Source organism: Propithecus coquereli, unplaced genomic scaffold (assembly GCF_000956105.1).
Source record: "Propithecus coquereli isolate 6110/MARCELLA unplaced genomic scaffold, Pcoq_1.0 Scaffold223, whole genome shotgun sequence".
NCBI lineage: Eukaryota > Metazoa > Chordata > Mammalia > Primates > Indriidae > Propithecus > Propithecus coquereli.
In genome coordinates, this window is record NW_012147523.1 from 2519503 (window position 1) to 2546572 (window position 27070).

Consider the following 27070-nt stretch of genomic DNA (forward strand, 5'->3'; position numbering starts at 1 on the left):
ATATGACCAGGTCTAAGTTCATCTCTAATGACAAAATTGCCTCCAAATTTCCTCTTAGCTTTCAATTCCTCCCAATATCAGAGGGAGACAACATCTAGCTTGTCCTTTTGAATTCATGGAGTATTCTGAAAAAAAAAAAAAAATAGACAAACCATCGAGACAAACCATAAATAGACAAACCAAAAATAGACAAACCATCGCTTATTCCTCCACCCCATAAATCTGGGCTTGACTATGTAACTTGGTTAGGCCAATGGGGCACGAGCAAACACAAGCAGATGTCTAAAAAGTGCTTGTGTACTGAGGCTTCCCTTCTCTTGCTGCTTTTGGAACCCAGCTATCATACGCAGAAGGCCAGGCTAGCCTGCTAAATATGGAGACACATGGTCCAGCCAATTTCAGTTGTCCCTACCACTCAACATACACCTGGGTGAGACCATCTAGGTCTAGACTCGCTCCAGCTAGTCCGCCAACTGACTGGCTACACGAGTGAACCCAGGCAAGAACAGAAGAATCGCCCAGATGAACCCAGCTGCAGCTGCCAACTCGCAGAATAATGAGCTATAAATGACTGTTGTTTTAAGCCACTAAGCTCTGAGGTGGTTTGAAATGCAACAAAAACTGAGACGCCTCTTGTGGAATTTTTTTCCTATTGCAAAGCCAGCTGTGTTGCTTCCCACTTAAAATGCTTTAATGGTTGTTCATTGATCCTGGGGTGAAACCCAGGTCACTTAGCAAGGCCTACAGCGCCCCGCGTAATCTGAATAGCTGCCTCTACCACGGTCCCGTGCACACCTGTGCTCAGTCTGCTGGCGTTCTTGCTGCTCCCCGAGGGGTCCCAGCTCTCTCCCACCTCAATGCTTTCGCACTTACCATTCCCTCCTGTCTGGACTGCACTCTCTGACTCTCCACCTGGTTGTCCCTTACTCCTCTCTGAGATCCCAACTTAAATATGACGTCATCAGAGAGGGCTCCTTGGACCAACTTCTTCCTCCTCTTTCACTTCCCCCAGCTGAAGTATGTCTTTGTACATCTCGTAGCTTATTCTTTTCCTTCTTAGCAAATACCCCAATCTGAAATGATACATTGTCTTGTGTGATTTGTTTAATAGCTGCCTTCCCCCCTGGACTGTAAACGGCATGAGAATAGGATGTCTGTTTGGTTCACAAATGTAGCCCCCAAATTTGCACTTTGCCTGTCGCATGGTAACTGTTAGATAGATAGCTATTTTGTGAGGCAGTTTACAATAGTGGTTAACTGGAGAAAAACAGCCTGGCTCAAATCCTAGCTCTATCAGTTGCTAGCTGAGTGACCTTAAACAAGTGACCTAACTAGCCACTCTGTGCTTCAGTTTCTCCATCTCTAAAATGGGAATAAAAACAGCACCCTCTTATTGAGTTGTTGGGTCAACGGTGCTCTATCATTGTTAAATGTTTCTTGCTGAACAGATGTCAGCATGCCCAGGTAACAGTGAACCAAAGCTTTCGACACAGCCATCATTTCCTCTCTCTGTGGCCACAGACACTGCCATGATTAAATTTACATTTGGTTTCTCCGTGGTTAGTTTCTCAGCCAACACTCTGCCTCATTCTGGAAAGGTGTGGTCTCAAACCCACGGCCAGCTCTTTGAGATGCCTTGTGACACCTGAGTGAGTCCCAAGCATCCAGCACGAGATTTCAGCTCCTACTTTAAGCCCTGATTCCTCCCACAGAGAGTCAGATGTTTGGGGTCAGAGAGCATTGTCCGTCGACCGACCACTGCAACTGCACCTGCTATCACTTGAGGATCCCCTAGCTGAGCTGGCATCTGGGGCCAACAAACAACCTCCCAAGGAACAGTTCTGATGGCCGCAAGGCACGTATCAATCTCCCTTAACACATACGCACACACATGTACACACGACAGGAACTAGGCGATCTTGGGCAATCTACGTTGTCTTAGCAAAAAAAAAGTTCCCAAGGGGCAATCAGTACATTTCCAATCCCCAATCCCTGAGAAGCTGGTCCCTCAGGTTCTGGATAGAAAGAACATAAAACCTAGGTATCCAAAAAAAATAGTTCAAAAAACCAGGTGAGAAGAACTCCTGAGAAAAGCAGTGGGAGAGGGACAGAAAGAGGGGTATATAAAAAAGAGAAAATAAAATAGGGGTGGAGAGGGGAAGGTGAGAGATGAGAGCGACTCGGAGGAGCAAGACTAAGAGAGGGGAGATCCGGGAAGAGGGAGGCTGGGAAGACGAGGACGGAGATGGAGAAGCCCCTGCCGCCCCGGCAGAACCTGCTGCGCTGCTCCCCGGGAAGCCTGCGACTGCCTGGAGCGCTGCAGCCCCCCAGAGGCACTTCCCTTCCAGTGTGCCCCGCGACGGTGCCCTGTGCATGCTAATGAGGCAGTTGAGGACAGCTTCGCAGATAATTGCTCCGAGTGTGCAGTAACTTACCAGCTGGGAGTCAGTGGGCTGCCAAATGATGGGGCACAGCTCCTGGGGGCCCCCCAGCAGAGGGGCCTGGTCTCCAGGTACCCGGCACTCACAGGTTAGTGGCTGCAAGACGACGGGTTTTCCATTCGGTCAGGCACCAACCCAAAGATAGGCAGAGCCAGACCAAAAGGCAAAGGAGAGGAGGGGAACCTGCTTGTGTTTTTGTATTTAAATTGTTTTTGAGCCCACGTAGCCCTGGGAGTCACATGCTGCCTCCAACATCACCGGAGCCATCACATGATACAGGTCCCCCATCATGTGATGAGACAAATCTGCCTAACTTCAGCCCCCCCTCCCCACCTCCCAGACTGACAGATAAAGTGCTTCTGGAGCCCACCCCCCAGCAGTGACAGAGGGAGGGACGCAGATGGAGAACCCTCAGAGCCCATGCAACGCTGAGATCTTGATGAATAGTTAATACGCCTTTCTCTCTCCTCCTAAGCTACTGCGACTTGGAGCAGTGCCAGCCTCATTTGAATTCCAGCCTTTGTGAATAACTCAAGTGTCGCCACTGTTGCTCCAGCAATTGCAGGGCGTTTGAGCTCACACCATCCTGCCTCGTTCTGGAAGCCCAACTGGGCTGCCTCCCCTCCCCACAGCTTCCAAGCCTCCTCACAGAGCCGTGGGAGTGGGGCAGAGGGGGCAGACTGGAGCTGCAGGAGAGGGGAGACGGCTCCAACTGAACCCTCGATTCCCCACCAGCCTGCCCCCGCCCCCGCCCCAGCTGCAGTAGGAGTCAGATGGGGCCCCGTCTGGCTCTCTGATTAGCCTGTCTCCTTTTTACTTCGGGATTGTAGTTTGCAGAGATTTCTCCCCTCTCTCTCCCTCCTGCGTGTGTGTATACGTATGCGCATTTCCACATTTCTCCCCTTAATCAGGATACGTTAAATAGATTTGGTTGAAAAATCTGTTGGGCTTGTTTTCTCCCATTGTAGTAACCTCCTTTGCTCATTTATTCACTCACTCAAGCAACCTTTTATTAAACAAACATTTTGGTAGCGCACCTATTATGCTGCAGGTCTGAGAAAGGTGAAAGGGAGGGAAGAGATATTAAAGAAACGCGCAAAGCCAGGTCTCTGTCCTTGAGGTGCTCGCTGTCTATTGGAAGCAACAGAATTGCAAACAGATGTGGCGGATGCAAATTCCAGTCACACACACTGAGGTGTGCAAAATGTAAATCCTCTATTTGTCCATACCTGAACTTCGTGTCTGCCCCCAGCTGCCCTCCCCCACTCTGCTCAATAGAGGAAACTTAATCTAGTCATTTCCAAAGAAACAGTCACCTAGGCTACTTTTCTTTGCTTCAGATTTATAACAAGCCAAATTAAAGATTTTTTCCTTGCCACCCTCCTTCTCCCTAGGGTTGATACTAAGCTCTGATGCCCCAAATAAATAAATAAGTAGATAAATTATGCAGACTGCTTTTAGGAGATAGTATGATTTGCTGTTACCTTGCAGTTGGGGGCCTTCTTGAGCAAAGGAGGACTGTGTTTTAAGACCAGATGGGTTGCAGTGTAAGATGCCTGTTCCAAACCAGCAGTTTCGTTCTATACCGTCCTATCCAAGAAGAGCAGAGGTGTCCGTGGCAGACACAGTTGGCTGCCTACCTATGACTGAGTTTAACATGGATGTGACAGATAAGTTTCCTGTGGGACAGAAAGAGGGCTTAGGGTAGAAATTACGTTTGAGTATAGACAAATAGAGCATTTATATTTTTTCACGCCTATGTTTATATGACTATGAAATTTGCATTTGCTTTGTTTGCATTCTTTTGCCTCCCCCAGACAATGTGAACCTTAAGAACAGGGATCTTGCCCTATGCATTTCTACAACTCACATTCCTTGTAAACAGAACCCTTTATTTTCCCAACAGCCCCAGAGATGACTCCATTCTACTCTCTGCTCAGTATTGCTCCAGGGATTCACACGTGACAGTTCTTGCCAAAGGGGAGAAAGGGCTATTTGCATGGCGCTTCTGGAAAGATTTTCCTACTTGGTAAAAGAGAAGCCTGTGAGGAAGAAGTCTTTAATTTGCCTGCCATCTTTTGCTATCTTGATGTGGTCATGGGAGGTGGTCACCCCATGACAATAGGTAAGAAAACATCATTGACATCCTGGGGATGGCAGAGCAGGACAGAAAAAACACAGGTCCCTGATGGAATTGAATTGTCACATTGATCCTGGGACCTCTCTTAGAAAAATCAAGCATCTTTATGGGGTAAGGCACTTTTAGTCAGGTATTTCATCACGTGTGGTTGGAACACATCCTAATTAAAACAGCACCCATGGAACGTGGTTGCCTCCCGGTTATCAATGGTCTTTGAAGAATAGCTTTCATGAAGTTGTAGAAGTGGAATTCTGATAATAATAGATTAGGAAGTAAATGAAGCTGGGCACAGTGGCTTGTGCTTGTAATTCCAGCTACTCTGGAGGCTGAGGCAGGAGTTTGAGACCAGGCTGGGCAACATAGCAAGATTCTGTCTCAAAAAAAAAAAAAAAAAAAAGAAGAAGAAAAAGAAAAATTGTGATTCTGACAATATGGAGGACCAAATACAAAGGACCAAATAGTCGTAGAGAAATTCTGGATAAAATATAACAGATATTCTTCAAGTGCATAGCTGAGCTCTCAGAAAGGGAAGAAGAAAAAGCAGGAAACAAGAGAGCTAAGCACGTGAGTTAACCCTGTGTGCACCTTGGGGATCTAGAACTTGGTGGGGACATGGCAGCCTTGGGGGTTGGGTTGTGACTCTAAGCGGGTGTAGGAGACAAAGTCTTGTGCCCTCAGGAACTAAAACTTTCACATCAACTTAGAACCCTTAAAGTGCTGCATCCTCAGTGAAAAGGTATGTGATGGTTAATTTTATGTAAAAACTTGTTTAGCCATGTTCAATCTGGGGTGCCCAGATTAAACATTATTTCTAGGTGTGTCTGTGAGGATGTTTCTGGATGAAATTACCATTTCAACTGATGGACTCAGTATAGTACATTGCCCTCCCCAATATGGGTGGGCATCATCCAATCCATTGAGGGCCTGAATAGAACAAAAGTGTCATCTGCATTGGGGGGATGAAAGTGGAAGAAAGGATTTTTCCCTTTTGCTTCTTTCTGCCTGCTTAAACTGGAACATCACATCTCATCTTCTCCAGCCCTTGGACTGGGATTTACACCACTGGCTCCCCTGTTTTTCAGGCCTTCAGACTCAGATTGAATTACACCACCAGCTTACCTGGGTCTCTGGGAGTTGTAGACAGCAGACTGTGGGAATTCTCAGCCTCCATAATTGTGTGAGAAGATTCCTCATAAAAAAAATCTCTCTCTCTCTCTCTGTGATTCTGTTCCTCTAGAGAACCCTAATACATGGTGGAAAAGAAAAAAGTCCATCTTTAAGCCTAGAGAAACACGGAAGCTTATGTGACTCAACCTGAATTCTGGGTCGAGGAAAAAAATTATCCCATGATAATTAATAACCAAAGCCTGTTCTCAGTGGCTTTAATGTTTGAACATACACTACTTTTATGACCTAGGAATACCAAAAATAAGAAATAACATAGAAAGAGTGGAGCCTCAGAGAGGCAAACATAAAACATACCTAGATGTAAGTTCACTAAACCCAGCCTCACAGAATTCCCGCAGATTATGTTCCCATTGCAGATGAGTTTATAATCCAAAATTATAAAACATATTATAAAGAGCTAGTAGACAGAAGAAAGAGCAGGATTAGATCCCTACCTATAAATTCCATATGACAAAATAATTGGGACCAGGCATGGTGGCTCATGCCTGTAATCCCAGCACTTTAGGAGATTTTTTTTTTTTTTTTTTAAAGAGACGAGGTCTCTTAGGCTGAAGTGAGAGGTGTGCTGAATGGCTATGCACAGCATGATCATGGTGCACTACAGCCTCGAACTCCTGGGCTCAAGTGATCCTCCTGCCTCATTCTCCTGAGAAGCTAGGACTACAGGTGTGCACCACCATGCCTGCCTAATTAAAAAAAGATTTTTTTTTTTTTAGGGATGGGGTCTCACTATGTTGCCCAGGCGGGTCTTGAATGGCTGCCCTCAAGCGATCCTCCTGCCTTGGCCGCCCAAAGAGCTGGGATGATAGGCATGAGCCACTGTGCCCAGCTCACCTATCAAATTCTTAAAAAAGAAATAATTCCAGTTCCATACAAGCTCTGTTAGAAAATTGAAGAGGAAGGAATATTTCTCAACTCATTCCACGAGGCCAGTAATACTCTGATACCAAGTCCAAAGACGTACAAGGAATGTAACTATAGACTGATATCCCTCTTCAATGCAGATGAACAAATTCTTTTTCTTTTTTTTAATTTCAAAATATTACGGGGATACAAATGTTTTTGGTTACATGGATTGTTAGTGAACAAGTTCTTAATAAAGGTTTAGCAAATTGAATTTAACAACATATGAAGAGGCTAACATGCAATGGTGAAGTGGAATTTACCCCAGCAAATAGGATTGGTTTTACATTCAATTAATGTAATTCACATAATAACTAGTAAAGAAAAAACACGTGAATATCTCAATAGAGGCTAAAAAATTTTGACAAAATTCAACATCTATTTCTGATAATAATTCTCAGCTAAGTAGAAATAAAAGGAACTTCCTCAACCTGCTAAAAGGCATCTATGAAAAAAATCTATGGCTAACATAATACTTCATGGTGAAAAACTGAGAGCTTTCCCTCATTAGGAACAAGATAGGCATGTTCACTTTTACCACTATTATTCAACATTGTACTGTAGGTTCTAGCTAGGGCAATTAGACAAAGAAAACAACGAAAGCAAATAAAAGGCATCCACATTAGAAAAGAAGAAGTAAGGCTGTATTTTCAGATGACATGATCATTCATGTAGAAAATCCTATGGAAAAAAGGTACTAGAGTTAATATGAGTTTTCAGGATACAAGACCAATTTCCAAAATCACTGTATTTTCCCATACTAGCAACAATCAGAAATAAAAATGTTGATAAATACTATTTGCAATAGCATGGAAAACATGGTGATAAATCTGACCAAAAAAAAGTGTAAGACCTGTAAATTGAAAACTATGAAACATTGTTGAGAAAAATTAAAGAATTTCTACATAAATGAAAAGATACATAGGTTTATAGGTTGGAAGGCTCAGTATTGTTAAGATATCAATTCTCTCCCAAACTGATCTGTTGATTCAATGCTACCCTAATTAAAATCCCAACTGGTTTATTTTTTTTTTTGTAAAAATTGAGAAGTTGAGCATACCAATGTTCATAGTGGCATTATTCACAATAGCCAAAAGGTGGAAATAACCCAAATGTCTACTGACAGATGAATCGATAAATAAATGTGGCATATACATACAATAGCATATTATTCAGCCTTTAAAAGGAAGGAAATTCTGGCATATGCTACAATATTGATGAACCTTGAAGACATTATGCTAAGTGAATTAAGCCAGTCACCAAAGGACAGATATTGTATGATTCCACTTGTAGGAGATACCTAGAGTAGTCAAATTCATGGAGACAGAAAATAAAATGGTGGTTGACAAGGGCTGGGAAGAGGGAAGGATGAGGAGTTGTTATTCAAGGGCCACAGAGTTTCAGTTTGGGATGATGAAAAAGTTCTGGCCATGGATGCTGGTGATGGTTGTACATCAGTGTGAATGTACTTATTGTCACTGAATAGTCCATCTATATATATTTTACTACAATAAAGAATTTAAGAAGTTGATTTTAAAATTCATGGACATGTAGAGGATGTAGAATAGTGGGAAAAAACTTTGAATAAGATCAATACTAAAAGATAAATCTACAGTAATAAATACAGTTTGTGTGGTATTGGTGTACAGATAGATCCAAAAATAATGGAACAGAATAGAAAGTAGAGAAATAGACCCACACAAATATGGTCAATTGATTTCCAACAAAATTGAAAAGGCAATTCAGTGGAGAAAGTATAGTCTTTTCAACAAATGGTGCTACAACAATTGATATATATATGCAAAGACATTAACTTCAATTCACACCTTGTACAATACAGAAAAATTAACTAAAAATGAATCGTAGGGATACTTCCCAACTCATTTTATGAGACCAGTATTACTCTGATGTTAAAGCCAAAGACATTATAAAGAAAGAAAACTACAGACCATTATCCCTTACAGATGAAAAAAAAATCCTAAATACTAGCAAACTGAATCCAGTAACATACAAAAAGTATACACTATGACCAAATGAGATTTATTCCAGAAATATAAAGTTGGTTTAATGTATATAAATAAATCAATATAATACATATTAATAAAATAAAGGACAGAACCCACATGATCATCTCAATAGATGCAGAAAAAGTATTTGACCAAGTCTAACACCATTTCATGATACAAACAGTCAATAAACTAGGAATAGAAGGAAGCTTCCTCAACCTGGTAAAAGTCACTTATGAAAAATTTAGTGTTACTTAATCATAAAAGACTAAATGCTTTTCCCACAAAATCAGTAATAAGAGAAGAACTTCTGCACTTGTCACCTCTAATTAACATTGTATTGGGGGTTCTGGCTAGGAAAATTAGGCAAGAAAAAAAAAGGTATCCAGATTGGAAAGGAAGGAGTGTGACTATCACTCTTTCCAGATGGCATGACCTTATCTACAGAAATCCAAAGAATCCACAGAAACTATCAAGATATAGTAAGCAAGTTCACAAAAGTGGTAGAATACACAATCAATATATAAACATATATTGTATTTCTATACCTTAATAATAAACCAAAAGTAAAATTAAGAGAGCCATCCAATTTATAACAGCAACAAAAAGAACAAAATACTTAAGAATAAATTTAAACAAGGATGTGTAAAACTTACACACCTAAAACTACAAAACATTGCTGAAAGAAGTTAAAGATCTCGATAAATGGGAAGTCAGTCAGTGTTCATGGATGGAAGAATTATTATTAAAATGACAATACTACCAAAAGAAATCTACAGATTCAATGCAATTCCTATCAAAATCCCAGCTGGTTTTTTTTGGAAATGGACAACTGATCCTAAAATTCATATGGAAAGCAAGGAACCCAAAATAGCCAAGACAATCTTAAAAAAGAACAAAGTTGGATGACTCACACTTGCTGATTTCAAAACTTACTATACAGTGTGGTACTCACATAAGGATAAGAATATACATATATATATATATATATAGTCTTAATTCTATGTATATTAGAATTAAGAATACAGACATAAACCCTTACATCTATGGTCAGTTGATTTTGGAGAAGATCCCAAATTCAGTGGGGAAATAGTAGTCTTTCAACAAATGGTCCTGAGATGAGTAAACATCCACATGCAAAAGAGTGAAGTTGGACCCCTATTTCATACCATATGCAAAATGAACACAAAAATGCATTGTAGACCCAAATGTAAGAGCAAACAGTATACAATTCTTGGAAGAAAATGTAGATCTTCATGACTTTGGATTAAGTAATGATATTTTATATGTGACACCAAAAGCACAAATGACAAAAGAAAAAATAAATAAATTTGTCATCACCAAAATTAAAAACTTTTTGTGCTCAAAGGATACCACAGAGGAAGTAAAAAGACAACCCACCTGATGGGAGAAAATATTTGCAAATCATACATTTGATAAGAGACTTGTATTCAGACTATATAAAAAGAACTCTAACTTAACATTAAAAAGACAAATAGCCCAATTAAAAAATGAACAGAGGATTTGAACAGACATCTCTCCCAGAAAAAGATATGCAAATGGTCAATAAGCACATGAAAAGATGCTCTATATCATCATTCATTAGGAAATGTAAATTATTAATAAAACCACAATAGGATGGCTGTAATAAAAAAGATGGACAATAACAAGTATTGGAGAGAGTATGAAGAAATTGGAACTCTCACACAGGGCTGGTGAGAATACAAAATGGTACCACTGCTTTGTAAATCAGTCTGGCATATGACCCAGAAATCTCATTTACAAGGTTAAGAATTGAAAAGACATGTCTACACCAAAATTTGTATACAAAATGTTCATAGCGACAGTGTTTATTTTTAAAATTTTTCTTTTTTCCTCACCCCCTCTTCCTGCGACAGTGTTCATAATAGCCGAAAAGTAAAACCATCCAAATGTCTGTCAACTGATGGATCAACAAAATGTGATATATCCATGCAATGGATTTTTAGTCATAGAAAGCACTGATACATCTATGAAGAAAAGTTATAATTAAAAAATTAAATCACGAGTATGTGGAGACTCAGAGGTTCTTTCTCCTTCAGAAATCTGTTCCTCAGAAACAACAAAAAAAATTAGAACCTATGTCTATTTCATGTTCTCAGCAAGATTGAAGTGGATTCTACATCTAACTTTATCAAGTTGTCCTAGAAAACAAGCAGCAAAGAAAGACTGAATAGAGACGAGAGATGTGGTTTTGGAGTTAAAAATCAGAGGAGAAAGTGCATGACAGATTGTACATGAAAATTATTGAATTAGAGAAGATAAACCACGATTTGTCCCAACAGAAATAAAAATACATTTTTTTAAGTTTGAAGAAAAAAATCAAGCAGTAAGAGGAATATGTCATTACATAACAAATCTTTTTATTCTTTTATTATTTTTTTTGAGACAAAGTCTCACTCTCTTGCCTGGGGTGAGTGCCGTGGCGTCAGCCTAGCTCACAGCAACCTCAAACTCCTGGGCTCAAGCAATCCTCCTGCCTCAGCCTCCCGAGTAGCTGGGACCACAGGCACACGCCACCATGCCCGGCTAATTTTTTCTACATATATTTTTAGCTGTCCAATTAATTTCTTTCCATTTTTTGGTAGAGACGGGGTCTTGCTCTTGCTCAGGCTGGTCTCAAACTCCTGAGCTCAGAACGATCCGCCCGCCTTGGCCTCCCAGAGTGCTAGGATTACAGGCGTGAGCCACCGCGCCCGGCCTTCTTCCTTTATTTTTTAAAAAAAAGAACTAGCAGAGTTGAAATTGCCTCTGAAGAATGAATTAGAGGAGACTGAAATTTTTTATAAGTCTTGAAAAAATTTATGACTTTTTCTGTTAGAAATATAAAAAATTTCTTAAAAAGTCTACAAATTGAGAATGTGTACTATGACCTGGGCAAACTTAATGATAACACTGACCAACATAGACATATCCTGGTGGAAAAGTCAATGTGATGGGAGGATGGAGAATCAGGTTGGTTTTGGACTTAGAGGTAACTCTAAATACCTGAAGGCAATGGGACTTCGTTTCATTGGCATTTTTGTTTTATTGTCAGCGGCATCTAACTTTTTCAAATGTTTATTGATCATTTGTGTAATAGTTGAGATTGTAATTTCTAAAAAATTGTAGAAAGGGAAAAAGTTGCTATTTTAAAGAACTAACAGCAGCTTCTTCTGCCCTCTAATGGCATAATTCATCTCAGGGGAATTGTTTCTTGGTTCAGAAAAATACTTCAAGGACGGATTTCAGTTTAAGAGATAAAGAGCCTATAATGTAGGACAAAAAAGAAGGGATGATAATGTGCACAGTAAAATGAGAGGATGTGATGTTCTGAGAAAATAGGGGAGAAATGTTATAAAATTTATGAAGATTGTATGACTCTACCATAATGAGAACATCAGAAGAGGAAAATCAGCACCGGGAATAGACATCAGGAAATCAGAAAGGAGCACACTGAGATAAACCAGGTCTCAAACAACAATCATCAGAAATATTGGGGGAAATAAACAACAAAAAAAGAAATATTGGGGAAGATCCTGGGTTTCCAGCTGACTGGCCAGTTGAAATAATAAAGACCTAAACTATTAAACAGAAGGTGATCCTAGAAGATGGGAGGAATATAATCTAGGTTAAAACATATTTTAACAATTAATATCAAAATTTTATTAAGGTGTTAACATTTCTACAATATTTTATTTTGAATCCTAAATATATAATATTAGATAAAAATATTTACATCTATTGTAGAATTTTAAAATGTGAAATTATTTTTTCTCTAAGTGGTTATCCAGTTCTCTCAAAGCTATGTATTAATATTTAAAAGTCTATCCTAGTCACATTTACGAATGCTTTAACTGTCATGTTACTTTTATATTTGGGCCAATTTCTGGCATTTTGCTCAATTCCACTGACTCTTCTGCCTATTCTACCACCAATACCGCAATGCTTTGAAATTGTATGTCCCTACTCCCCCACCTCACCCTGTAAAATAGCCAGGGGAAAGAGGGCTGTGCAGCCTGGCCTCCTTCCTGGCAAAGAGACCAGCTATAACAAATCTGGTTTTGGACAGAATCTTCCTCCATTCTCAACATTATAGCCTATGCTTCAGATTTCCTTTATGCAATTTTTATATTAAGGGACTGCAAAAGAAATATTCCTCATTAGCTCCATGATCTACCTTTGTCCCTCCAAATTACGGGGTGTTCATAATCCTGTTCTACTCAAGCTTCCCAAGAAGTCATCTGCTTTCTCAAGGAAGAACTGTCATTTGATGGGTATCTATTTCTTTTCTCCATTTTAAACTTTTAAGATGTGGTACCATAGCAGAAATTCCACATTTCTGGCTATGTCTGTCCCTTCTATCCTTTCCTGTTTTTAAGCACTGATATAGTTTTCCCTATCTTCATTTTTCATCGTATTTGTTTTCACTGGTTTTAGCTTTTGGGATATGAAAAGGAATCAGTCTACCACCTTTATGTATCAAGCTAGGTTAAAAAATAAATATCAAAATGTTATTAAGGTGTCAATCTTTTTACAAAAGGATTTTATTTTGAATTCTAAATGTATGTCCATCCGCACAGTAGAATCTTTAACTGTTAAAGACTTTAAAATTAGAAACTTAAATTGAAAAAGATTTATACTGGCCAAGCCAACTGCACAGCAAACTACGAAACAGCCACATTTCAAACAAAGTGGAAAAGTAAGATTCATGTTCATGTTGGCTTTATGAGATATGAGATATGAGATCACTGTTCACCCCTCATTAAGTTTAGTAAAGGGAAAAGTGCATAAAGAAATTAGAAATAGTTATTTTTTAAAAGTCCTTTTAACATGATCCTAAAGATAATCTCAAAAGCTTTTATCAAAGAGGAGCCTTGCTTGATAAGCTGTTTATACTTTAGATTACTGAAAGAATTCACCTGAAATCTTTAAATATTCCTGTTAGCCCTGTTTCTTTCATATTAATATGCTGAAGTTATTCACATACAGCAGCTCCACAGTACCCTTTATCAAGGATTTAAGTGGCATACTTAATCCAATTCTATTCTTTCATGACCATTTCAATTTTCGAAATTAAAAACGTTTGTGAAAATTTTTAATGCCAAAGGGATGTTTATGATATATAAGAAAAAAAGCAGGGTATACACTTTATATACATAATAAACATATATTTTTATATATACACATATACATACATATATACATACACACATATGAGGCTTTTTTCTTGTTAAAAATAACAGAGAACCACTGAAGCTAGCTTAATTAAATAAGCAGTAGTATAAAAAGGGCTCAAAAAGAGCATGTTCCCAATCAGAGGTTTTGTTCTGTATAGTTTTACACAATAAGAACAGCATTAATTAAAGGAGCTAAAGACAGGAAAAAGTGGACAACACATACCTGGGGACACTTGCACAAATTGGGATGAATAAACCATTAAGTAGCTTTTTACCCCTCTAAAATCCCTGGCTTAAATATTTTGGAGAGGGTTTACCTCCCTTCATTTGGCATGCTGACACTAGCAAAGGAGTTATTTTTTTAAGCTTCTGATTTTAACATTTTGGAATATCCTTGGCACATCAAAGCACCTAAGTACTGGAAGGATACTACTATACTTCTCAAAGCTATAGTAGGTCACCAATTAATTTCCTCCCTTAAAAAACTGACATGTTGCTGGTTGTCCATGAAGTTTGCTCTTACTGGCCTCTACACATATTTCTTCTGGCCACTGTGTAGGTGAGAATTAATTTGCTTGGTAAAACTTAACCTCAAAGTTAAAAAAAAAGCATTTGATTTCATTATTTCAAACATTTATTGATTACTATGTGCAAGGCATGGTTTGACTTCTGGAATATAAACCAGATTTTTTTTTTTTTTTTAAATGACAGGATCTCGTTCTGTTGCCCAGGCTGGAGTGCAGTGGTGCAATCATAGCTGCAACTTCACCTGGGCTCAGGCAATCCTGCCTCAGATTCCCAATTAGCTGGGACTACAGGCGTGTGCCACCATGCCTGGCCTTTTACCTTTATTTTTGGTAGGGATGGGCTCTTGCTATGTTGCCCAGGCTGGCCTTGAACTCCTAACCTCAAGCGATCCTCCCGCCTTGGCCTCCCAAAGTGCTTGGATTACATGCTTAAACCACCATGCCCAACCCAGACATTCTTTTTGAGGAGCTCATGCTTAGTTCAGTGAGGGAGGCAACCAAACATAGTCCATAGAAAGCAATATGGAAATTGTTACTACAGTATATTCAGTGATGCTGCTGCACCTCAGGTGTGTAGGGTGGGGTGGGATGGGGGGAGGGTGCCAGCAGACACTGTGAAGGAATGATTTTAAAAAGGTAACCTAACTCTCTAACAATCAGGAGGAAATTATGACGTAGGCAAAGGAGGAAGTTAATTCCAGTCAGATGAAACAGCCAAGTGCTACAGATAGGGAGATAGAACACGCCACTCTGGGAGAACAGTAAAAATAGGCGGATTCTTACATGCCAGCCGACTCTTCCACATGGTAGGGTTGAATTGATTAGGCAGTGGCTTGAATATCCAAGGTTGAACTGAACTTTCATAGGCAGTGGACTTTCCTGCTTAATGTAAGACATCAAGAGCCACTGGAATTTTTAAGGTGCTTAAATAAAGTACGAACACTTTGCATAGCGCCTGTCAAATAAATTTCTTACATTGTCTTTCAAGACTTTAGTTTTGTTAAGCAGTGTTCAGCACCCTAATCCAGGTTTTAAGGTTAGCTGTTTAGGTGCAGCAGGCTTTTGGGATATTAGTATATGGTTGAAACGACAGGGTATAGGTAACTAGAGAAGGGAAATAATACAAAGAGTGACTAATGGGTGAGTTGAAACCTCAAGCCTAAATAAAACCAACAGAGAATGGAGCTGGAAGACCAAATTGGGGATGAAATATTGGATCTTAAATCTAAAAGGGGAATTGTTGTCATAGGAATGGACTGCAGTTAAAGGTTAGTTTAGCTTAAAATTAAAGAACGAGCTTCAGTAATATAACTGACTTCAGATGATGCAATTTACGACAAAAAGTCAGTCTGGGTGCCAAATCCTATGAATGTGAGATATAATCTGATCTTTGGTCCAGATTAGCAGGAATTAAGCATATAGTCCAGCCAGATTATCTGAAAGTGGAAGTGGCCGTACGTGTCATGTGTGGGGTGGTGAAAGGTTGGGATGGTTAGGACAGACAACCCACCACTGACAACAGGGGTGTCTGGGAATAGGCAAATGTAGTTAAGCATCACAACAAAAGCAGAGCCCTTTAGAGGAAAGCTGCTTCGACTCAAAGGCCAGCATTTCTCAAATTTAATTCAGCCCTGAACGGCTTTCATGTTTACAGTACTTGTGTTACCTATATAATTTTTCTTTAAATCACTTAATATTTTTAAAATAATAAATGTTACATTAAAAAAACATTCAAAAGTGTGTGTATACCACTTAAAACCAAATACCAACAACAGAATACAGTGCTGTACACACGGCACACTCTGGAAATACTGAGTCAAGGCAGGTTAACGGGACATTGCTGCTAATGTCAATCCTTTCCTTCATCTCCTACTACCAAAGTCCATGCCTCCTCACACAGTACTCTAGGACCACCACAGACCAGAACTGGTCCCTTTTCCCAATACAGATTATTTTTTTAATCCCTCTTTACACCGCGTTTCTAAATTACTCTCATTCTCTCATTCCCCTCAAATCCTTTCAGTAGCTCTTCATTGTCCACAATACACTTCCTGAACCACAGTAATGAAGGACACCATCATAGTCTTACCTAGTACTTACTGCTTGATTTTGTCAACTGAGCAGATTAGGTAGGCCAGACGCACTGGCTTCTTTATCAAGGAATCTAATACTCATTTATCAGGGTTTTAAGAAAAATGTGGCCATAAACATTACAATTCCTTATTTCTAAAATTTAAATCCAAACTGTTTTAGAAATTCAAACTTCTAATTACTGTATCAAGACTCGCCTAGATTTATTTAACCACATCTCCAATTAATCCTGATTTATTTCTAGCCACCTACTATCAGCCCACATATGAAGTGTATCTTCAATGTTTAGTTTAGAATTTTGTATATTCAGCTCAGCTTATATTAAAAAAAACAAAGGATTTTTAAAACAGAGAAATGGAAGGGGGAAGAGATATGACACTACTTTCTTTAAATAATGCAAATAATTCAACATTTGAAAAGTTTACTGAAAACTTTTATTGTAATCAAAAAGTGACATAACGGGATTGTAATGAATTCAGCAAATCATTCTGCTGATATTTTAGAACTGATATCAGCTTTTGCCAGGCAATTAAAAAAATTCAAATGTGAAAATTTCACAGTACAGTAAACTCCACCCCAACTAATTCATGGTGGTTAAAAATAATAGGCCCTAGCAAAACCTCTCATGTTACATGGTCACAACTCACAATTCTGTACAAAAGTTCGTGTTATAAAGCTCTGATGTAAAAATCAAATAATCAAGCAGCAATATTTTAAGTGCAGCACAGGGTCTTCCATGTCATTATTTACAAGGCTTGAATCTCTTTACATTATAACAAAATTTAATACAGATGACTTAGTAATTAAGTCAATTTTTAAAATCTGTCCTTTTACACAGTGACAGATTTCACTTTTTGGTCATCTTTCTCCTTCTCCTTTTCTTTATCTTTGTTCTTCTTTGACTTCTTTTTCTTATGTTTGTGTTTTTGGCTTTTTTCCAATTCTACTTCAGTGCCTGCATGTTTCTTATGCTTCTTATGTTTTTTATGTTTCTTGTGCTTTTTCTTTTCCTTCTTTTTCTTCTTCTTCTTGCTGTCCTGACTTTCTGCTGAGCTGGCACTGCTACTGTGGCTTCGGGTCTGGCTGCCAGAAGGGCTGTGACTTCGGCTTGGACTAACACTAGGGCTGCTTTGACTCTGGCTTCTTATGCCCACCTGGCCAACTGCTGCTGGGTCTACACTCTCTTTTGCTTTCTCCATTATTTTATCTTTCAGGTCCTTAGAAATATTTCCTGAAGTTTCCTCCTCTTTTATAGACACATTACTTTCACTGTCTGTTTCATTATAGTCTGGTTCGAAAGCAGCTTCATCAGTTTCTCTAGTTAAGTCGGAGGAAAGTCGAGAGGAATGACTTAATTGGGGTTTAGGCTTGACAGCATTCTTGTCAATTTGCCCAGGAATTTGCTCTTTTTCAATCTGTGTGTCTGGTGGGTTAAGTATATAAAGTAATTTATTGCCACTTGACTCTTTATTGTTCCTTGCTTCTAATGTATGCTTTTCACGATCCTTGCAAGGGTTTTTCTCTACAGACTTTGTCTCTTCACTTGACCGTTTAGTGTCATAAGTGGCTTTGTGATCATGAGGTTTCTTGTCTCTTGAAGGACTAGAATTACTTTTTTTGGACTCTCCTGTTCCTTTTTTAGGCAAATCTCTCTCTTCCCTCAGCTTATTTTTCTGTCCAGATGCAGAATCTTTATTCCGAGAAGGAGAGTCTTTTCTTCTTGTTAATTCATTCCTTTCATCTCTACGTTTGGAACTTGAATACTCTCTGCTGTCATAGTCGGCTTTTTTGTCTCTACTGGGGGTGAAGTCTTTATTTGAAGAACCACGAACAGAATCATGCTTATCTGAAGTTCTAGTCTCTTTGGAAGATTGAGACAGATTTTTGAAATTTCCTTGTTCATTGAGACGGTCCAAATTACTATCTTTCTCTGGCTGAGTGATGCTCTTCCTCTTTTCAAGGTTTTCCTTTTCCAATACTGAATGATCTCGATCTTTGGTTTTCCCTTTTTCACTAGATGTAGAGTTTTTTGAACTTTTGACCTCATGTTGTATAATTTCATGGCTCACCTCCTTGGTGAATTTCTGAATTTTCTCTGATTGCTCACTTTCTTTCTCAGTATATTTGACTGTATTTGATGGCTTTGTACTAACATTTTTTATGACACTAGCAGGTTTTCCTACACTTGATATAGGCTGTGTAGATTTAACATCTTCTTCTTCAGATTCAAAGTCATCTTTATCCCATTTGGATTGAGGAACTTGAATCATAATAATAACATCTTCAGCAGGCGCTGTATTGTCATTATTATATTCTTCCATAGTTTTAATGACAGTTCGTTTCGTATCTGTTTTTTCTTCAGATTTCCGCACAGGACTGCCTCCAGTTGAGCTCGTACTAAAAAGAATAAAAATATTCTTAATTAATGAAGAATTTACTATTAATTATAAAACATTGATAAATACAAAAATGCTAACTTAAACACAATAAATGTCCTTTCAATTTTAAAAAGCCAAATTATCCTGCTCTAATAAAGATACACATGATTTAAGAATACGATTGCATAAAAACAAATGTGGTTCACCCCCTAAATTTACTTACAACTTTGTCTTTAACAATTCTTTTCTTTAAAGGAAACAAAAGAGCACACCCAGCCTAATCCCTAGGATCAGTACATTCTTAATTAACATAAGAAGTATAAGCAAGGATAAAATTAAATAAAACCCTTTCCCAAAACAAACATCCACACCCACCCACCATCAGATACCTGGTATAATCCACAAGAGTTGAGCTGGATCCTTCAGTCCCAGTTACTTTTCGTCTGACCTTTCCTTTGACTTTTTCTTGTTTAACTTTGCTAGATGTTGACTCCGATTTTTCAGAAGGCTCTTTCGTATTAGATATATTTTCTGTACTTCCAATTTTTTTTCCAGTTTCTCTGTTGAGCTTGATTTTTTTGGCTGGAGCTGTTGATGATGAAATTTTGTCCTTTTCGGGGGTCCTATCCAATTTTTCAATATCAGGTTCCATTTTGCGCTTTGGTGATGGTTTCACTATTTCAGTTACTTCTAGTTTAGAGACTTTCATTGAAGACTCAAAATCTTTATCTACACTTTTTTCTTCAGTTTTTCTTTTTCTTTTTTCTCCCTTGTTATCAAACGGTTTATTTTTCTCATTAGGCTTCTTGGCCTTTTCTTCCTTATTAGTTAGCTTTTCTGATTTGACATCTTTGGAATAGTCCTTCTTTACTTTTTCCTCTTTGACTGGTTTTGTCTCTTGGTGTTCTTTTGCTGATTTAGAGTGAGCTTTTCTGGGGGTTCCAATGATCTTTTCATCTTTCTGAGAGGAAGATGATGATTTAGCATTGTCAGTCTTTGGAGTCTCCTCTTTGGCTTTTTTAAGTGGAGGTTCAGATCGAGGAGATTTTTCACGCTCTCCATCTAGTTTTTCTTGGGGTCCTTTAGCAGGTTTTACACTTTCTTTTTTGGACACAGTAGATCCATCATTTTTCCGTTTGGTCTTGTCACCTTTTGCTTTTGGTTTATCTTTTTCTCTCTTGTCTTTTTCAGACACTGATTTAAAAGTGATGGATTCTGCATCCATTGGTTCATCTCGAACAGGTGTAGCATCATCTCTACTTGGGAGAACAAACAGTGAGTCTGTTTTATTTTCTTCAACACCTGTTGGTTCTCTTGATTTCCTAGAAGTCTCTAATAACTCTGGGTTCAGAAAACCTTCATTTTCTTCCCCTTTTCTTCTTTTTCTATGTTTCTTATGCTTATTTCCTTTAGCATCTCCTGGAGCATTTTCACTCTCCTTCTCTTTTGACTTTGTATTGTCCTTCTGATTGTGACCGTCTCTTGTGGAAAGCTTTTCTGGATAGTTGCCACCTATGTTTCGACTTCTGTGACTCTGCCCACCAACATAATCTTCTCTGCGGCCTCTCGTGAAGGGAGAGTTCCTGATATTAAGTGGTAAAAATCTCTCTGGAGAAAAGTTCTCTCTATTTGCTGAGGGTCTAGGCTGTGCTCCAGCAGCATAACCTTTATAATATTTTTCATACCACTCTCTGTATTTTCTCTCCCATTCTCGGTAACGCTCTTTTTCAAATGGGTCTCTAAAGTCAACACTCCTCCCATAATAAGCTTTCATGTCATAAGGTGGTGGAACTTCTCTGTATCTATTAAAATATTCACGTTCTGTTTCCCCTTGAGGTACATTACGTTTATTAGGAGACTGCCCCCGAAATGCTTGAGGAGATCTTGATCGTGAATGATAGCGTCTATATGGGGGTGACCTTGACCTAGACCGATGATATCCATGAGATCTAGATCGTGAACGGTAATTTCGACTCTTGCCTCTGCCTCTTCTGGGGTATGGAGGTGATCGTGAATAGGAACGAGAATGTGAGCGGCTGAATGATCGAGAATAAGAGCGTGAACGTGTTGAACCAGATCTTGATTTAGAATAAGTATATGAACTTCTTGAATATGAGGATCCACTATAGGGAGATTTAGACCTAGAAACAAAAACAAAACAATTGTTGATAGTTGAGAAATATACACAAAATAAAATACAGAATCTCAGATTCTAGCATTCTGTCCTCACGGTTTCATCTTTCGTTATATCAAGTTTCATCTTAGATGATTAAAGAGGTGCAGTGACCTCTATTGAAATGGAATAAAGTGCACGAATCAGAGCAATCATTTATTACAAAATAAAAGTGAAATCTTAACAATTAGAGTGGAGTGCATTAATGTACCGTGAGTTATATGAGCTAACTAACATTAAAAAAAATGCCAATTAAATTAAATTTCACTTCCTATCTAATTATTTAAGTAGGAGTCCATTTTTTGTCCTATACTGGCCAATAGCCTAGTTTTAAAAGGAACCACATTTAAAGTATAAAGCTAAAAAATAAAAACTTCCAGGGAATTTTTATAATTCAGTTTTTCTAGTAATAAAGCAATTTCTATTCTACCACTACTTCAATTTAATTACACAGGTTAATGTTCCAGCAAGAAGCTGTAGCCTTATGGTAAAAGGGTCCTCAGAAATGTTCTTTGGCTATTCTCCTATTTCTTTCCTTCCAAAAACATTTCCCAATTATTTCATACTATATATAAATAACTTCAAGGGACAAGGGCAATTTAATCCCCATAAACTGCTAGTTCTACACAATAGAATTTACACTGAGACATTACTTCATTAAACAGATATTGGGAAATAAGCTATATCTTCATTTCTGTATACCTAGACCGAATCAGAAAAATTCCGTAAGTGCAATGTTATTTATATCCATAGCTAATCCCTGGATATTCAAAGTCCCATTTGTAATTCTGTTGTGAAGGCTTGCAAAACACTAACCTGGAAAATGAGCGCCTACGCTCCTTTTGAATCTTTTTGTATTCCATCAATTCCTTAGCAAAATCATTTGTAAACTCATCTAGCTTGGACTTTTTCTTTTCCCTAGTAAAATAAAGTTAAAGAGTGAAAGTTAACAAAAACCATTTAAGAAAACTAACAAGACAAATGTAATTAGATCATGAATGAAATGAATGAAATTGTCATTAGTTTTCCACTTTAAAACTATAAATAACTAGGAATCCCTGAGGAAGTTGCTTATATGGCTTTGGTTTAAATTTTAGGTGAATTTTCTCGTACTAACTGGAAACACTGGAAAATGTTTCCAAAGATACCTATTTAATGTTATATCAGAAAATGAACAAAGTGTATAATAATTTCAAATTAAAATACTTACTCTTCTTTTAGTCGTCGTTGCTCTCTATAGAATTCTTCCCTGGATAAAGGTGGTGCTTGGGTTGTTGGGATGGTATTTGAATGAGCTGTCTGTACTCCTGATGACACCCAAGGTGTAGATAAATTGGCAGGAGCTGGAGGAAACCCAGGAGGAGGGACACTATACCCAGCAGGTGGTGGCTGGCCAGGAGGAAACTGAGGAGAAAACTGTGGGGGAGGAACACCTGGAGGGAGAGGAAGTGTATGGGGAGGAGGTGGATACAAGGGAGGTGGTGGAACAGGTACAAAGACTGGAGTCGCTGGTAGTGATGGGCCTTGAGTCCTCTGTGATCTTTCGCTGTGGTGTCGCCCACGGTTTATACTTCTGGAGAAATAAATTCCAAGATATTATTCCTTCAAATTAAAGTTATCTAAGTTTGTCTTTTCTATCTATAACTAGTTTCAAACTTACAAACAATGGAATAGATTCAACTATTCAAGGAGTATAGAAACATTGGTAGCATTTATTTGTAAAAGTAACTTTATAACAAAACCTTATTTTTAAGGCCACTTAGGGACTGAGATGATACAAATTTATAGGACCTTCTCTATATGAAAATACTATAATAAACAAAAAATTTTTTATATATATATTTTAGAGGCTGGGTCTTGCTCTGTCACCCAGGCTAGAGTGCAGTGCCATGATCACAGCTCACTACAACCTCTAACTCCTGGGTCAAGTGATCCTTCCATCTCAGCCTCCCAAGTAGCTGGGAATACAAGTGTATACCACCACATCAAGCTAATTTTTAAATTTTTTGTAGAAAGGGGGTCTCGTTTTGTTGCCCAGGCTGGTCTTGAACTCCTAGCCTCATCTCTTGCCTTGACCTCCCAAAGTGCTGGGATTATAGGCATGAGTCATCACACCTGGTCTAAAATACTATTGTTAAAAGTTCTCTTTTGTGAAGTTTACATTGATTATCACTCCACTAATTATTACCTGTTACTTCCTCATCTGTCTTTTGAAGGAACTGACAGGTCAATGCTACTGTGACCTAGTTCTCCCCAAAATGCTTTTTGTGCCCAAGAGTTTGAATAAAGAAAAACCACTTTCTATAACCACCTTTTTTGAGAAGTGGGTGAAGATCATACAAAGTAGAATACCGGTTTTAACGTCTGTAATTAACAACTAAAAATCTCAATGTTTTCTCTCAAAGGGTTAAGTAAAAATAAATGCTGGCTAAAGTTTCTTTGTGTTTCATCAAAGAAACAAAGTGGGCTTACTTGTGTTAAGCTAAAGGTTCTTTAAATTATAGGCAACTGGTACACAACAGCAGTAGCAGGGATTTAGATTTTAAGTCTCTTTTCAGAAAGCCATGAATTAGTAAATATTAGCTTCTTTTAACATGTGAATTCTCGTAATGAAATAGTAAATCTTCATAAGCTTAGCAATTCTCAATGGAGCACTAGAAGATACTCTTAATGTTCTTGTTATAAAGTTTTGGAGGCCCCTTTACCCTGAAGGAGACTATGACCTAGACAGTAAGACCTATATGGCTTACTTCTTAGATTAATATTGCTTGTGCCTGCCAAGGGCAAGAGCCCCTAACAATATCCTTGTCTCTTCTTTTGGAAAAAGGAAGGTAGGGGAAGACTAGGACAGTTGAGTCTAGAAGAGAAATAAATGCAATTCTTCTTCACACTTGGGAGCTGAGCTAGTTAATTTTTATCTTAAATTGATATCCTAAATATTGTCTGGGCTTTAGTGACTTTCTTCCATTACTTTATTTCTACCCTTTCATTTACTACCCTCCCAAGAGGGTAAATGCAAGCCAATATTATGCTCTGTGCTAATAGGGAGAAAGTAATCAATGGGAAGGAATATAAATAATGTAGTCTTAAAAACCATCATTTAAAATACTAAATGTAATTATTATTTTCTAGGCCTCTTTAAGGACAACTACTGAGGATTTACAAGATAAGCAAAATCCAAAGAAATGACCCCCCCGTTCTCCTGCCACTGCTGTGCTTTAATTTCTTTGTGGTATATTTTTCAGTATGTCATAAGATCATTATTTTCAGATTTTTAGCATGCCTACCTGTAGCAGCTCCTCTCCCCCCTTCTAATTTGCTGTGGTGGAGAAACCAGATAGCCAAGCTTATTGGAACTGTGTGGAAGAAAAAAGATAAAATAGGCTTGTGTATTTTTCCATGGGTATAATACATGACCATTCCATGTGTAGACATTAAGATACCTATTTTAACTACTCTGAAAACCTTTTCCTATTTCCTGATTTTCTTTTTAATGTGCTTTCCCTCTTTTATTTAGAGACAGGGTCTTGCTCTGTTGCCCAGGCTGGAGTACAGTGGTGGATTCATAGCACACTGCTGCCTCAAACTCCTGTTTAAGTGATTCTCCTGTCTCACTCTCCCAAATAGCTGGGACTACAGGTGTATGCCACCACACCTGCCTACTTTCTGAGTCTTCACTTGTTCCAGATAGAAGAGATCTGAGCAAATATTATATTTACTTAAAATTAGCTTCTTCTCCCCTGAATAACTGTAGTATTAACAATAATTAAACCTCAATGTATTATATTTTCTGTAATATTTTAATTTACTCATTAATTTTATTTTTGAGACAGGGTTTCAACTTATTTATTTATGAGACAGGCTCTTGCTGTCAGTGGCACAATCATAGCTCACTGTAACCTCGAACTCTTGGGCTCAAGCGATCTTCCTGCCTCAGCCTCCAGAGTAGCTGGGACTACAGGCATGAGCCACCACACCTGGCCAGGTAGAGGCAGAGTCTCACTATGTTGCCCAGGCTGGTCTTGAATTACTGGTCTCAAGTGATCCTCCTGCCTCAGGTCCCAAAGTGCTGGAATTACAGGTGTTAAGCCACCATGCCCAGCCAATTTTCTGTAATATTATATTTTAATTAGTATTCTATAATTGCCTTTACTACACTATACAGGCAGTTTACATGTTACGGTAGGTAGCAGCATTCCAATTCTACAAATGAGGAAGTGGAGGCTACTATCATATAGCTAGTAAATGGAGGAGCTGGGATTCAAGTTCAGGTCTACCTGTCTCTAAATCCCATGTTCTTTTACTGATATATTCTACTAGCCTCTTACTTAATATACTTTATCAGAAATTTAGTTTTTCTTTCTTTCTTTTTAAAGTTTTACTTTGACCTATATATCCTGGTGTAAGAAATTTAGTTTGTCAAACAAAAAGATCAAAGTTTCAGAATATGTCAGCCATAAATTGGATTATATAAACAGAAACAATGGTGTCAATAGAAAGATATTAAATAAATCTACTGATTTTTAATGTCACAAGACACCCCACAGAAGACCAAAGTTCTTTGTATTTCTGGGCGGAAAATTTAGATTTTAATATGCAGTAAGATTTTATAACAGATGCTATTCAATATGAGAAATCTTGTTTGGTAGACTTTAATCTTAACATGCATTTATGTACTCAAATTTTGATCATCCAAATTAAGGATAGGAAAAAGTTAAACCTGAGGAAAATAACTGATCCTATATGCAAAATAAGTTTTCAAGTAATTTTTATCTACTCATTAACTAAGGTCCTGTCAAGAGCTCCATTTATTAGACAAGAAAGTAGAAAAGAACTTACAAGATTTTGTATTTTAGAGAATTACTCATTTTGATATTTTACATAAAAAGCATGTTAATCTGGCACATAAAAGGTGTTTACAATAAAAAGCATTTGGCAACACACTGCCTAGTTTGTACTTCCCTTATCTAGTTGGAAGGCAATCATCTGACGATTATTTTAAATATATACTTACTGTTCCCAACCTGGTCGACCACCACCTGGACGAGCGGCATTTATTCGTACTGGACCTTAGAAACAAAAAATAAGCAAAAAACTGTAAGTAAATATAAAACTTCATGTTAAATAAAGCTAAAATTATTCTTTAAAGGGAACAAAGGTCTAAACCAAAATGATTTTACTCACCAGTTGTGGGGATCAACTGTCCATGCAATAACGACTGTCCGAGCAAAGATGGGGTTCCAAGTACAGGCACCTGGTAACCCTTTAGGAACAAGCACAAATAAAAATAGTTTAAGGAAGTGTTAAAAACAAAACAAACTCTACTACAAAAAAACTCCAAATTTAAGAGCCAATGAAATTTACCTTCTCTTCCATAAGAGCAGTAATTGCAATTGAGGAGGTTCCCTTCGAATGTTCTGATGCAAGAGCTGCAGCTGGCAATATTTTATTATCAGAATCTCTAGAAAACAAATATAATTTACAATACATTAAAAAGTCATCAGAAATGGAGTATTAAGAGTTCGAGTATGACTGGGCACAGTGGCTCACGTATGTAATTCCAGCACTTTAGGAGGCTGAGGCAAGAGGGTTGCTTGAGTCCCGGAGTTCAAGACCTTGTCTCTACAACAATAAAAAAAATTTAGCCAGGCATGGTGGTGTGTGCTGTTGTTCCAGTTACTCAAGAGGTTGAGGCAGGAAGATCACTCGAGGCCAGGATTTTGAGCCTGCAGTGAGCTATGATCATGTCACTGCACGCCAGCCTGTGTGACACTGAGACTGTCTCTTCCTACTGCTGGTGACTGGTAACGAAAAAACAAAACAAAAATAATGCAACAAAAAACAAACAAAAAAAACGGAGATTCTGTCTCTTAAAAAAAAAAGTAAAAATCAGCTTGTTGATAACTCAGTTTATCCATCAATCAGCTGGCATTAAGATGAGTTAAGTCAAAGATGATGAAACTTTTGAGGAAAGTGAGAGAGGACTGGACCTTTGGAGAGTTCTTTATACAGTGGAAAAGCAAAA

The 27070-nt window shown here is 38.2% G+C and overlaps 1 protein-coding gene across 2 annotated transcripts in view; it reads right to left on the minus strand.

The window, feature by feature from the left end:
- Positions 1-16905: 16905 nt before the first annotated feature.
- RBBP6 (retinoblastoma binding protein 6) overlaps positions 16906-27070 on the minus strand; it is a 34341-nt gene continuing 24176 nt past the window's right edge. The window contains exons 11-18 of one of the 2 annotated variants that reach the window (XM_012644998.1): positions 26410-26506; positions 26230-26308; positions 26060-26114; positions 24333-24401; positions 22256-22618; positions 21862-21963; positions 19262-21013; positions 16906-18891 (exon numbers count right to left, since the gene is read on the minus strand). In XM_012644998.1, the coding sequence (XP_012500452.1) occupies positions 17325-18891; positions 19262-21013; positions 21862-21963; positions 22256-22618; positions 24333-24401; positions 26060-26114; positions 26230-26308; positions 26410-26506 (4084 nt within the window). In that variant the 3' untranslated portion in view covers positions 16906-17324. The remainder of the gene's footprint in view (positions 18892-19261; positions 21014-21861; positions 21964-22255; positions 22619-24332; positions 24402-26059; positions 26115-26229; positions 26309-26409; positions 26507-27070) is intronic. The other variant, XM_012645000.1, reaches the window with a different exon arrangement.